The 13,810-nt window shown below is 37.8% G+C and overlaps 1 protein-coding gene across 1 annotated transcript; it reads right to left on the bottom strand.

Annotated features, from left to right (window-relative positions):
* Window positions 1-1,306: 1,306 nt before the first annotated feature.
* LOC109134392 (putative disease resistance protein RGA3) lies at window positions 1,307-12,283 on the bottom strand. The gene is made up of 7 exons (XM_019248116.2): window positions 8,096-12,283; window positions 5,172-5,249; window positions 4,851-5,082; window positions 4,116-4,345; window positions 3,426-4,014; window positions 3,066-3,169; window positions 1,307-2,786 (listed from the first exon to the last, which is right to left on the bottom strand). Exons 1-7 carry the CDS (start codon window positions 11,221-11,223, stop codon window positions 1,616-1,618), a joined length of 5,532 nt encoding a protein of 1,843 aa, XP_019103661.2. The 5' UTR covers window positions 11,224-12,283; the 3' UTR covers window positions 1,307-1,615.
* Window positions 12,284-13,810: the final 1,527 nt, after the last annotated feature.

Below are 13,810 nucleotides of genomic sequence, written 5' to 3'. Positions count from 1 at the left end.
ACTCGGGGCTTTTTCCAGCACAATTTTGACCTCTTTCGGAGGAGCATGTAGAAGGGGACAAGATTCTATTGGGTGAGAATCATCACCACAAAAAGCACATCCTTTCAAAAATCCTCAAACCAAATGAGATAACCAAACTTTTTACCACCTTGTCTAACAATTTCAGCATATTTTTTAGGGGCTCAAGAATGTTAACAGTGATACAAGCACGAGCAAAACGGATTTTGTTTCTCAGAAGGGACCTTTGGTCAAGTCTAATGAATTTTCCAATTTTATTCATTTCAACCAGATTAGCCACAGATTGGGAGTTTAGTAATTCAATGGGGAAGCGGGGGATGCGAATCCATAGATCCACTTTTTCAATTTCCTCCGAAAAGGGATCAAAAAAGGGTCTCCATGGTAGTAGGACTAGGAGCTCCCCTTGCACATGCCAGGGTCGCTCGTCCCAAACCAGGTTTCTGTCAGCCACATTAGCGAATCGTAAGAGGATCCACTGATTACCCAGATCATGGTAATCCACATCACCCCTCACCATTTTCCAATCTGCTTTAGTGCGGGACATGACAGTGCGAATATCTAGTGGTTCACCAAGCATTTTGCCAATTAGACAGGTTTTTGAAAGCTCCTCTATGTCTTGTTGGACCTGAGGGAGTTCATCCAAGGGGGGCTGGGGAGAAGGATCATTTTCAAGAGGGGGGATGGGGCCATTTTCAGAGGGGGAGGGGGAATGAGTGCATATTGGGGGTTTCAGAGGGAGGTTCAAATTCTGGGAGGGGGTTTCACTGTTCAAAGCGGCTCTGAAGAAGAGCCCTGAATTACCACTTCTTTGAAAGATTTTTTTCAGCCATATTAGACAACGTAAAATTTTTCTTAAAGAAATTGAAAATGTAGTGAGTAAAGGACTTAGGCTTGGGAGAGAGTGGATAAGAGAGACTGACCTTTAATCTCTTTAAATAGAGATGGGATACCTTTGGGCTTTTGGATTGACTATCTTCTGCTTTCAAATTGTGTTGCATCTTTGACTTGAAACAAATATTTTCATTCTTGAAATCCGAACCATAATAGATGAAGGAGTCACGAGTTGACGCTAATTGGGGAGGGGAATCAACTTTTTCGCCCGTCGATCTCCTCGGCATCTTCACCTTAATCTTCACAGGGTAAATTTTTTTGATTTGCGTGAGGTGGGGAGCCCCAGACATTCCTAGATCTGGCAAATTTGCCTTATTGAATCTGAATAGGAACCAGTAGAACCATCTAAAAATGTTTTGAAATTCCAGCTTTTTGGTCTTCTTTAATGTTGCTTGAATCAGCTTTTTGAAGAAAATCAGGTGATGAGGGTTTACTCTTTTACCCGCTGGATAAAGGAAGTTGTTTGAGCAATTTGGGCTTGGGGTTATCAGCTTTTTCTGATTTTTGTGGCTTTGATCTTGTTTTGAGTTGATTGGAAAAGATGAGAAACTTGGTAATGCATTCCACGAAAGAATTAGGCTGCATAGGATTCTAATGGTGTTAGGTAGAAATGTTCTAGATGTAGGAGATGGTTTTCTGGGGGCTTTGTGGCTGGGTTTTCTTTTTTTCTTTTCTCTCCTTCTCTCTCTAGTTTTCTCTCTCATGGTTAGTTTTTGTCTGCATATGAATTAGTATTCCCCTCTTCTAATTCTTCACTACTTCCCCTGATCTCCAGTGTCTCAATGAAAGGAAAATCTACTTTTAGTATATTACAAAATCTACTTTTTACTGATTCTAGTTTACACAATCTACTACTAATTGACAAAGAATCCTTAGTTCCATCAATACGCAAGTGCTTTAATGACGTGAAAAGAGATGATGATGCTTCTTTATTTGGTGACGCTAGATTGGATTCAAATAGCTTCCCATTGCCCCTAGTAACCTCCAATGACTCCAACTTTGGTGCTAGAGGCATCAACACCAACTCTTTGCAATCCTTTACTTCCATATGCAAAAGATGAGGAAACAACAATTGTCGCTGTTGCCACTGCTCACTATCACTTTTTGACGGTCTTGTCCACTTTTTTAATTGTGGTAATTTAATTAAATTTAAGTTCTCTAAGGCTGGGAAATAATGCGTTGTGTAACCATAATCTCCATCACCCCAGATGTCATCCTCATCTTCTACATACTCCAAGGCATCAAGCCTTTCAAGATAAAGATTTTTGAGATGAGGCAGCTGACTCAAGTGAGGGAGAGCTTTGCAATTATTACACACTGAAATTATAATGGAAACTAGCTTAGACAACACATCTAGCCACCTGCATTGCATCTTATCTCCACTGTAGTTACCAACTCGAAGATTTATAAGATTTGGAGGTAGCTGCAAGTACATTAACATTTCATTCATTCCACTAGAAGAGGGAGTAGCTTCTTCTCTCTCTAACTCCCGATAATCTAAATTGAGATTACTTAATCGCTGACTGCCCTTCAAATTTGCCCTCTGCGCTTCCAAAACAGCATCATTGCGCCTCTTATAGAATTTTATATGGAGGTTCCTCGTAAGTTTCAAGGCTGGCACCGAGTCTATACCAGAGTTTTCCCCAACTACAGATACATCTAACTCTTGCAGAGTTGTCATTGTACCAAATCCTGGTGGCATCGTAGTCAAACTGCTCCCAGCAATTGTCAAGTGCCTCAGGTTGGGTAATTTAGTAAAATCTCTTGGCAATTCCTTAAGTCGCAAACAATGATGAAGGTTAAGTGTTTGCAGGTTCTCTAACCTTGTTATTGCTCGGGGAAGACATTCAATGTGAGAGTTATGAAGATTAAGGTATCTTAGGTGTACCAACCTCCCTATAGAATCTGGGAGTTTATTAGTTGTGGTTGTTGTGGGCCTCCCATTCCGCTCCCTGGTTTAGTGTTACGATATATAGTTGTGCCCCCCCCCCCTATTTACTATTAGTTGTAGTCATTTTGGGCTTCCCTTCCCCATCCCTGGGTTAGTGTTGCGATAGTCGTCGGTTTTTCTATTCCCCATCCCCCGTTTAAGTTGGTTTCATTGTCACCGCCGAGGGTCAGCTCTAGTTGGTTTTTCCGCGTGTTTTAGTATGAACATCAAAGGGCGTGGATGGGCCTTCTGGCAATTGGAAGCTAAATGCTTGCAACAATATCTTCTACCCACTTTAGGCCATAAAGCAAAGAATGCAGCTTCAATGGACTGTAAATACATAACATGCATTAAAGACCATATGCAAGAACAAAAACTTAAACTATCATTAAAAAAAATTGTAAATACCTCACATTGTGCCTATCTGAAATGATACACCATTCATCTCCTCTCCCACTGTCTTGTAGCACATTTTTTAGATGCCAAACAAAGAACTTTCATGTCTCATTGTCTTCACCAGACATAATATCCCAAGCAAATGGAAATAACTCATTATTTCCATCAAGAGCTACTGCAGAAGTAGCACCCCACCATAATGTCCCTTCCAGAAGGTGCCATCAACTCCAATTAAACTTCTACACCCTGCAAACAACCTATCTAATGCACCCATGAAAGCTATGAAAATGGATACAAATGCCAGAGGCTTTTCGGGATCATTTGGTGGTTTCCATGCACAAAATGCAGTTGAACCTGAGTTTGTGCTTTTCATCACTTCATAATACTTAAGCAGATGGCCATAAGAAATATCATGTGCACCATGTATTTCAAGCAATGTCATTGTTCTCATCCTGTATAGGGTAATAATGGACATTTCTCCCCTGAATCTGTCCCAAAGAAGTTTATTTATAGACTTTGCAGATATGTCATTATTTGCTCTAATATCTTCCATTAAGACCCTTGAAGTCCAAGCTGAATTGACCATAGGATTCCTTTTCTCAAGTCCTAGACAAGTATGTTCTTGGTTTTGAATGGATTTGATGGCCCATGTGCTCCCATCAGGCAACTTACTAGCATGTAATATCCACTCACACTTATCATCACTGCATCTAACAGTGTATCTAAAGTTGCTAGCATTGTCAACCACAACAGAAAATCCACATTGGATGCAGTAATCCCTGACCACATCTCTTAAATGTTGTTTATCAGCAAACAATTGCCAAGGCTTTATGCATATATTCCCCGATTCTTGCTGGGTGTACATCTCTCCATTTTTAACACCTTGGCCAAATTTAAGTCAACAACATCATCACCACCCTCATTTACCCAGACAGGTCCTTCACAAGGATCAAAACAGTCTTGGATCATTAGTCCATATGAAAGATCATCATGCTCTCCATCATCATCACTATCCACTACACTCTCAGACACATCAGTGCATTCACTCTCAGTAGGTGAATAACCTGACTCATCAGTTGACTCAAAGTCATCATCATCTCCCATGTCAACCTACAAATAAGCTAGTATTCTCTCAGCTAACTCCCTCTTCCTAGTCAGCTTGTCTATTGTTTTATTAGCCCTTCAAGTTAATATCAAGCCTTTCCTCTTTGCAGTGGTATTTGGAACCCTTTTAGTCATCAGAAGTGAGGACTTAGATGATCTAGAGGAGCACAACCTCTCAAGTACTGAACTAATTAACCTTAACTTCTGGGTTATTAGATTCATGATTGGTCTAATGTTGATGCTCATTCTCACAGGGTTCATTGATTGATATCCCCTTCAAATTTCCTCTTGCAAACTGGTTTCTTACCTCCTCTTGTTTTGTACTTGGCCTTGCCCTTACCCCTACTAGATTTAATTGGAGAAATAACCAAGTTTGCCCACTTATCCTCACAGGCATGCATAATTCCTAAATCTACACCATCCATTTCATTATATACCACATCAGGGCTATTATATTACTATCAACATTTGGGTTTAACCTGAAATCTGAGGGTTTATCAACTAACTGAACCTCCAAATGTCTAAGGCCTCTCCTAAGTGTTGGCCTCATTGGTAGTTCAACTTCTGGATTATTCATAGGAGATTTTCCCTTATCCTGAGTTTTCCTCAAACTAATTACAGGCTTAACTGCATCTGTCTCATTTTCACCATCATCAACCCATACATTAATCCTATTCTTATCATGCAAATTGTTGAATATTTTAACCATATCAGCATCTATTACTATCTCAATGTGTTTCATTCTATAAAGATACATAAACTTTGGTTTCTTAAGCACTGGTTTTTTAGTTTAGCAGCATTGTCCCAATAATCAATGATTATGTCCACAAACATTGCCTTATCAATATCGTCAACAACTTCCACATCAGACCCTTTATATTGAAACACAAGGACAACTTTATCACACATTCTGCAATTTTGAAAAAAAAATCAAAATTTTCAGGAAATTATATGGCAACAGAATACAACAACCACAATAAAACTCAATTTTTGAACAAAAAAACATTTTCCTTCATAATAGAGCACCACAACTTCACAATAAAGAAATACAAACAAATGAAACAAATCATTGACAAAAATTCAAAAGAGGGAAGAATTCACTTACATGATGCTAGTGAAGTGAAGGTGGACTGAAATTGCTTTAAAATTCACCCGAAATAAACAGGGTACAGTAACCCTAAGTTTGTCGAACTCGAACTCGGTTTTGTGAGTGTCTTCCTTGTTGATCGCAACCACACTGAAGATTTTGGAGAAGAAACCCAATTACCCTAACACCAAATGATTTTGGAGTTCACTTGTAGAACTCAGATTTTGGAGTTCATGAGATTCACTAACATGGAGCTCTCAGAGAACTTGGAGAAGAAGGAAGGTCATTTTTTTGAAAGTTTAATAGTGGTTAGGTGGGGAAAAGAAGGCCAGGATCCCGTTTAATTCAAGGTAGATTAGTAATTTCGTTACTTACTAACCACAACTAGAACTAAATGGGTAAAAACATGAGATTTAACAGAATAAATAACGTAAAATGTCATTAATGTCACGTTTAGTAACAAAAATCATAGTACAAGGTCACTTTATGAATTAAGGATTTAAATTGGTTACCAAATATAATTTTCAATACTACAAGGTCACCAATGAGAATTTCCCTAAAAAAAATTGCATAATATATGTTTCGAACCCGTGACCTTAAGTTCATATACTAAAGTTTTAACCACTAGACCGAGTTGTTTTTAGTGTTATCATTTTAAAGTCCAATATTGATAAAAAAAAATTTTCCTTACAGGCATAACCCGGGCCTAATAACTAGTATTTCATTAAAAAGCGTTCTTAAGCAAGTCTATGTGCACATGGCACTCTCCCTATAGTTGTTTCATTCCATGTCATCATTATACATTAAAAAAATTAGAAACATGCTTCGTATAAAATTCAACCACGTGACCTCAAGTTAATAGACCAAAGTTCTAACCAATAAATTATGCAACATTAGATGATATTTTTTAACATAAAAATGTTAATAATCCGGAGCATTGTCTGGGACTAAAAACTAGTTAACCCTTACAACTTGGAACCAATGTCACTTTAAAAGTACGGTAAAATCATACAACTTACTAGAAAACAATGAAAGAATAGATAAAATAAATAGCATCAACGGACTTGGCTCTGCTCCGAGCAACTTCAACGATTGTAATTTTGGATCTACTTGCAATATTTGAAAGTAGTATGCAAGTGATGCAACCATTGGATGAAGATAATTGATCCATGCTTGAGAGCAAGACCTGCTACACCAAACTAGTTGCTTGACTTCAAAAAGGCAATATAATATTACCTGAAATTGGAAAAGGGGAAGGTGATGTTCATACTCCATATGATTGGTGAGTCCATCTCCATCAACAATAAGAGCACAATTTTTTTTTGTTTCTTTCCTAATTTAATTGAATAAAATATATTAAAGTTGAAAATATTAATTGACATTAGTAGGACCATACTAGCAATAATGTGTGCTTAAAGTGTTAAAAAATGATGTGGCAAGTCAAACTACAAGGTATTGTAGCTCACCATTGAAGTTGCATGTCATGCTTATTTTGAGAGGACCTCCTTCTTCCTTACCGTTGTAGCCTTGTAGGTCCAATTACAGTGTGCAGTGTGCTGACGTGCTTCCCTCACTTGAGTAGTCAAGGTCGATATATCAAAATGGGCTAAAAGCATTGAGCTAGTACAAAAATGAGGAGGAAATAGTAGTGACAAAAAAATTCCCATCAAAAAATAAAGAGTTTTTTGCGGCGATATACCAGGGTAATAGGGCATTTTGTGGGGATATACCTCACCAAAATTTTTTTGTCGGGATATACCAACCTAAATTTAAGTTTTGTTAAAAGGTACCAAAAACACTATTTTCGGCAAGAAAGTTAAATTTTCAGCCCTTGAATTGCTTAATTACTCTTTGTATAGTGTGTGACATTCAATTGCATCTATTACATTCATTTTCCTCCAACTTCCTCACTGTCACTTTATGTCTCATTCACAAGTTCCTACCAAGTCAAAGGCCAAAATTTGACTTTTTCGCCAAAAATAGTGTTTTTGGTACCTTTCAACAAAACTCAAATTTAAGTTGGAATATCCCCACAAAAAAAATTTAGTGAGGTATATCTCCACAAAATGCCCTATTATCCTGGTATATCCCCACAAAAAACTCAAAAATAAATAGTAATAATCTCCTAGGATGCAGTGCGCGAGGAGAGAATTTCAAATCTTGATTTGCTTAAAACGAACCCTTTTCCCCAAACCCTCAGAATACATGAAAAACTAAATATATATTCCATTTATTTATATATAATAGTTATACTTACATTATTCACGTATGCCAATATAAAACTTTAATGACTAATATATCTAGTTTTGTAATTGTAAAAATCATAAATAATAGATATATCACGTATAAATTACAAACGGTGGTCAAAGTAAAATTTTCAAATAGTGTAAAATGTCAAATTATAACAATTAAACAAATGAAGGTAGATAATAGTATTTGTTTAATTTTAAGATATTTTACAAAATAGATAATACTTATAGTAACACGGTAGAGAGAAACAAAGGCTAACTATAAGGGTTCATAAGATACTCACAAAAAACGAAGATTGATAATCTCAAGGTACGAAAGCAGAGAGAGGTTGCCTATCTCTTCTAGGAGAGCTGTCAAGTTCTTCAAATACATAATTTCAAGTTACCGATCTCTTATGGGAAAGTTGTCAAGTTGTTCAGAGTCTAATATCAAGATTGATAAGGTTGGTTAGGCAAGCAATGCCTGGAGGGAGCTTCTTCAAGTTCTTGAATTTGCATAACCTCAAGTGACGGAGGTTTCTTAAGCCTTGCCAATACATGCTAGTGTTCCCCTCTTCTAATTCTTCACTACTTCCCCAGATCTCCAGTGTCTCAATGAAAGGAAAATCTCCTGTTAGTATGTTACAAATGCCACAGTTAACCCCAATTAGTTTAAGATCCCGTATGGAACTTGGAGATTCAATCATCAAACTCCTCAATTCCTCGCAATTTCTTATTTCCACTGATTCTAGTTTACACAATCTACTACTAATTGACAAAGAAACTAGTCCATTCTTAGTTCCTTTAATAAGCAGGTACTTTAGTGATGTGAAAAGAGATGATGATGCTTCATCATTTGGTGACGCCAGATTGGATTCAAACAACTTTCCATTTCCCTCAATAACGCTCAATGACTCCAACTTTGGTGCTAGAGGCATCAACACCAACTCTTTGCAATCCTCTACTTTTATATGCAAAAGACGAGGAAACAACAACTGTCGTCGCTGCTCACCACCACTTTTTGACGGTCTTGTCCACTCCTTTAGTCGTGGTAATCCATCCAACTCTAAGACCTCTAAGGTTGGGAAATAATGGGTTGTATGACCACAATCTCCACCAACCCAGATGTCGCACTCATCTTCAATATACTCCAAGGTATCAAGTCGTTCAAGTGTAAGATTTTTCAGGTGAGGTAGCTGACGCAAGTGAGGAAGAACTCTGCAATTGCGACACTCTGAAATTATAATGGAAACTAGCTTAGACAAAACATCTAACCACCTGCATTGCATCTCATATCCACTGTAGTTATCAACTCGTAGATATATGAGATTTGGAGGCAGCTGCAAGTACATTAACATTTCATTCATTCCACTAGAAGTAGGAGTAGCTTCTCTCATTAACTTCCAATCTAACGTGAGATTACTTAATCGCTCACTACCCTTCAAATTTGCCCTTTGCGCTTCCATAACAGCATCATTGCGCCACTTGCAGAATTTTATATGGAGGTTCCCAGTATGATTCAAGGCTGGCACCGAGTCTATTCCATTGTTGTCCCCAACTATAAATTCATCTAACTCTTGCAGAGATGTCATTGTACCAAATCCTGGTGGAAATGTAGTCAAACCGCTGCCAGCAATTGCCAAGTGCCTCAGGTTGGGCAAGTTAGTAAAATCTATTGGCAATTCCTTCAGTTTTATACAACCATGAAGGTTAAGTGCTTGCAGGTTCTCTAATCTTGTTATTGCTTGGGGAAGATATTCAATGTCAGAGTTACGAAGATTAAGGTATCTCACATGTATCAACCTCCCTATAGAATCTGGGAGCCTCTTAATCCCAGAACCTTTCAAGCTCAAGACCCGTAAGGACTGGAAACTGGATATATGTTTAACAATTAATGCGTCACTTTCAGTACTAACTGTAGCTAACAACAACGACCGTAACATTTTAGCCTCAAATAACAATGGCGGAGCTTCAAAGTTACCAAGATTTACATGTACAAGTTCATCTATGACTTGGGATGAAGACAAATCACCCAACACCATGCTCTCGTGACCAGCTACATGTTGTGCCAAGTCATGTACTAAGTCGTGCATTTTACAGCTTGTAATGTTCGCTTCAAGATCTTCTTCAGGATCTTGAAATAGATTCCTCCGCAGCAATTCCATAAAGTAGCGATCTCCGATATCTCTGCTTGATTCTTCAAAATATCCTTGAGCCATCCATAGATGAACCAATTTAGTTTGCCTAAACATATAGCCTTTCGGGAATAATGAACAATAAGCAAAGCACTGTTTCAATGATGGTGGTAGGTCATCATAACTTAACTTCAGAATAGGCATGATGTCGCTACCTATTGTATGTTGTGCCTTTGAGCGTTGAGCATCTCTGACATACAACCACTCTTCTGCAGTGTCTCTGGAACAGAGGAAACCTGCAGCAACTTTGATAGCAAGTGGCACGTTTCCACACATATCCACAATATCTTTCCCGATCTCACTCAAAGAACTGAGATTGCTCCCTTCTTGTCGTGGTTTAAGTGCCAATCTTTCGAAAAGATTCCACGACTGATCAACACTTAGAGTTCCCAATTTGTAGGGTTCTTCAATGGTGCCAAGACCTCTTGCAACGACATCAGAGCGTGTAGTTACAATTACTTTACTTCCTGGTTTACCACATTTCAGCAAGTTCACAAGATCATGTAATCTATGAACAGTCTCATCCCAGATGTCATCCAGCACAAGAAGATACTTCTTGCTTTCTATTGACTGTCTAATGCCGCATTGAAGCTCTTCCAGTGGGAGATCACGATAGTTTTTACCCGTGAAGGAGTTGAATATTTTTCTCATTACAGCAGTGCTATCATTCTTGTCAGGTACATAAGCCCATCTAGTCAGATTAAAATATTTTTGAACCCTCTGATCATTGAAAACAAATTGAGCTAGAGTAGTTTTCCCTAGACCCCCAAACCCCATGATTGGGATAATAGTAACCTTTTCCCCGTCATATTTGGGATCAAGAAGCATCTGAATGATAACATCTTTATCATTTTCTCTACCAATGACATCTTCTGCTTCCACAAAAGAGGTTGTTTCTCTCTTTTTCATGAAGCGGGACATCAGAGGTTGTGGCTCTTCCCCATGGTCATAGACCCTCAAGTTTAAGCCAGCCATATCAGAGTTGATGGCATCAAGTTGTTCTCTGATAGACTTAATATCTCGAGCTATATTCCAGTTTAAAACAGGAGAGCTAGACCTTAAGGAAAAGTGTACCTCGTGATTTTGTTTTCTGCGCTGTTTCTGTCTATCAACAGTGAGTATACGATCAAACAAGTCATCAGCTTGGTAAAGCACCAGCTTCAGACTCCGAAGCCACAGTTTGACAGCATCGCTACCTTCCTCTTCTTGATACTTTTCGGCATCACGAACTCGAGCTTGGATCATCTCCATGCTCTTCCCAAGCTTCTTCAGATCATCTCGTGCACCCCACCAGGATGAAGCCTCTTTAAAGGCTGATGTTGCCAACAGTTCCAGAGCCTTTGCAACTAAGTTGGACAAAACTCCTTCTGCCATTACAATTTACCAGTACTCCTCTGTCTCTCACTCTCTCTCTCTGTTTTTGTTTTGTTTGGTGCAAAGAAAGCTCCTTCTTTGTGAGTTGACAATGATAATTTCTGGAAATATGCAAGTGCTATATTATAGCTCAATGGTCAACCCAGTTATGTTTTAATGATTTCTAATCCCTCCCTTATTGCGTGGTGATGACGCTGGCAACACGTTTTCTATGGCATATTCGCAACGACGACTTTATACAAAATAAACCCACTAATCACTATGAGTAGAAGAAATGTACAAGTATAGAAAATCCATCATTGAGTGTCGATTTAGCCGATTAGAGGTCAGCAAAATTACGGCTTTTGGGATTCGGATCGTAATTGGTTTTGGTTCTATTTTTAAAACTTTTGGATGATGCTTGTCTAGTTTGAATGGTTCTCAAACTGGGTACAAAATATCTGATAGATTTGATTTTGTATCCCAGTATCTTGTCCCGAGTTTAATGTATTTTTTAAATTTTTGTATGTAAGAGAAGAACAAAAATCACTAAATCCAAATAACTTATGTGAGATTTTGATAATTAAAAAATAGTCATTGAGATTTGTAAATTTCTTCCACCTTATTGCTAGAGAGTAATTTTTATGTCTTTCCACTTCACTAATTGTGTTCTGTACTCCGGTTATTTTACCATGATATTGTTATACATCAAGTTTCATATATCCAAGTTCTCTCCAACTTATTTTCAGTTCAATTCGATTCAGTTGCATCAGTTCAGTTCAGTTCAGTTCAGTTCAATTCATTTCAATTAAGTTACAATATTTTATGTCGAAAAGAATAAACCCCCAAGATCCTCACCTTCAAAAACCTAAAATACCAAAAGTAGTTTACAACTTTACATGATATTGGTATTTGGATTAAGCGGAATGCTTGGATTTTTAGAAAGGCTAACCTTACCGCATCTTTCACAAAATAATTGCTTTAATGGTAGAGCAACTTCAATGGTAGAACAAAATGGAAGTTAGCTTAGAGTGCCACATAGATTTTTCTAGCTAACTCAACTTCAAGCCAAAACTCCCACAATGGTTTAGCTAAACTATTTTGTTGCTTAGGTAGGTCCCACAATCACTTTTTCCTTTTTTTATATATATAAATTATAATTTATTGAAAAACTATTTGTTGTATGGGACCCAACATATTGGCTAAGCCAATTTGCTCTATAGAGCCAATTTGCTTAACAAAGCAAAACTCCATTTTGTGCTCCAATGATTAAGCAACTAGCTAAGTATTTTGCAAAATTGCTAGCAAATCCTTTTTTTACACCATTGGAGTTGCTCTAGGGAGCTATTAATACACCACAGTGCAAGTTCCATACGGGATCTTTCACAAGTAAACCCCCCCCCCCCTCTTTATTAAACTAATTGCTTTAGATGCTGAAAAATTGGGTACATCGGCTGGTAATGGCCCTGTTAGGGCTCATCTGTCTTGTGTAACTTCACTTAACTTGGCTGTTTAATCTAATCCTTCTTTTCAACAAAAAATAAAAAAATTTGCATGAGTCCATGCTTTAGGGAGCTATTAATACACCACAGTGCAAGTTTATACACAGAGGGTGATGGGTTTACTTGTGTAGTTGGGCCTTTCAATGATGTAGGGCGTGTTCGGCAAGTATTTGTAATAGTAGCTTTTAATTGTGAGAGTAACTGTTAGTTATGCTAGTAACTTCTAGTCGTTGGTGTGTAGCTGTTAGTAGTCCAAATAGTGGTATAAAATATTGATATTCGGTAAATAAGCTCTTAAAGTAGCTATCTAGAAATAACTAACTTAAAAACTCAAACGCTATATAATTTACACATCACTAAACGCTACCCAATTGCTACAAATTGTAGCTTTTTACAAACGCTACTAACTACTTAACCAAACATTACTATTTTTCTTCATTAGTTTTTTTATCAAGTCAAAACAGTAAAAGTTACTTCTAAAACTTGTGCCGAACAGACCCGTAGTCACCATATTCATCTCCGTACAAGCATTCCTGCACTACGGTCTCTGCGTTTATGAGAACAGAGAATAGATTGCTAACGGGGGGGTCTTGTGTCTAATGAAATGTCCATCAAACTTAATAGTAACTCCAGTCTTTCCCACCTTATTGTAGACACACCATTATCTACTCGTGAGGATAGTCTCTTAGTGCTTTCTCTCTGTTTCTTACCTCAAAAAAAAGAATTTTTTTTTGCAAGTTGATTAGTTTTGCACAAACTAAGTAATCTTGATATTTGCGTTGTGCAGTTAAGGATATTGAGTGACTTCCTGATTCCCACGTTTGATCCTACCGGTATCGCGCCAATCTATGATCTATCCGGCTATTCCCCAGAAACGAGAGTGTATCACTATATAAAAGTGCGTCAAGAATGAGAGAGGACTTACGGACAAGTAGTGATAAAACGTTTATTGTGATACAGATCACCAATAAATTGAACCAGATCACCAATAGACCAATCCGAAAATTCTGGAATCTGGATACAACAAGCTCGTGCCACATCAATAACTCGACCCGTACCGCCTATAGGTAGTTTTAAACAAGGTTCCTTTGATGTGGATATCTAAA

This window comes from Beta vulgaris, chromosome 2 (genome assembly GCF_026745355.1).
Source record: "Beta vulgaris subsp. vulgaris cultivar EL10 chromosome 2, EL10.2, whole genome shotgun sequence".
NCBI classification, from domain to species: Eukaryota; Viridiplantae; Streptophyta; class Magnoliopsida; order Caryophyllales; family Amaranthaceae; genus Beta; species Beta vulgaris.
This window is presented reverse-complemented; position numbering and strand designations above follow the sequence as displayed.

Coding starts and splice junctions, on each gene's coding strand:
- LOC109134392 (XM_019248116.2), bottom strand. CDS start 11,223: ATGGCAGAAGGAGTTTTGTCCAACTTAGTTGCAAAGGCTCTGGAACTG. Junction 4,346..4,850: donor GAGGCCTTAGACATTTGGAG/GTTCAGTTAGTT, acceptor GCTTATTTGTAG/GTTGACATGGGAGATGATGA. Junction 2,787..3,065: donor GCCCATCCACGCCCTTTGAT/GTTCATACTAAA, acceptor GGTACACCTAAG/ATACCTTAATCTTCATAACT.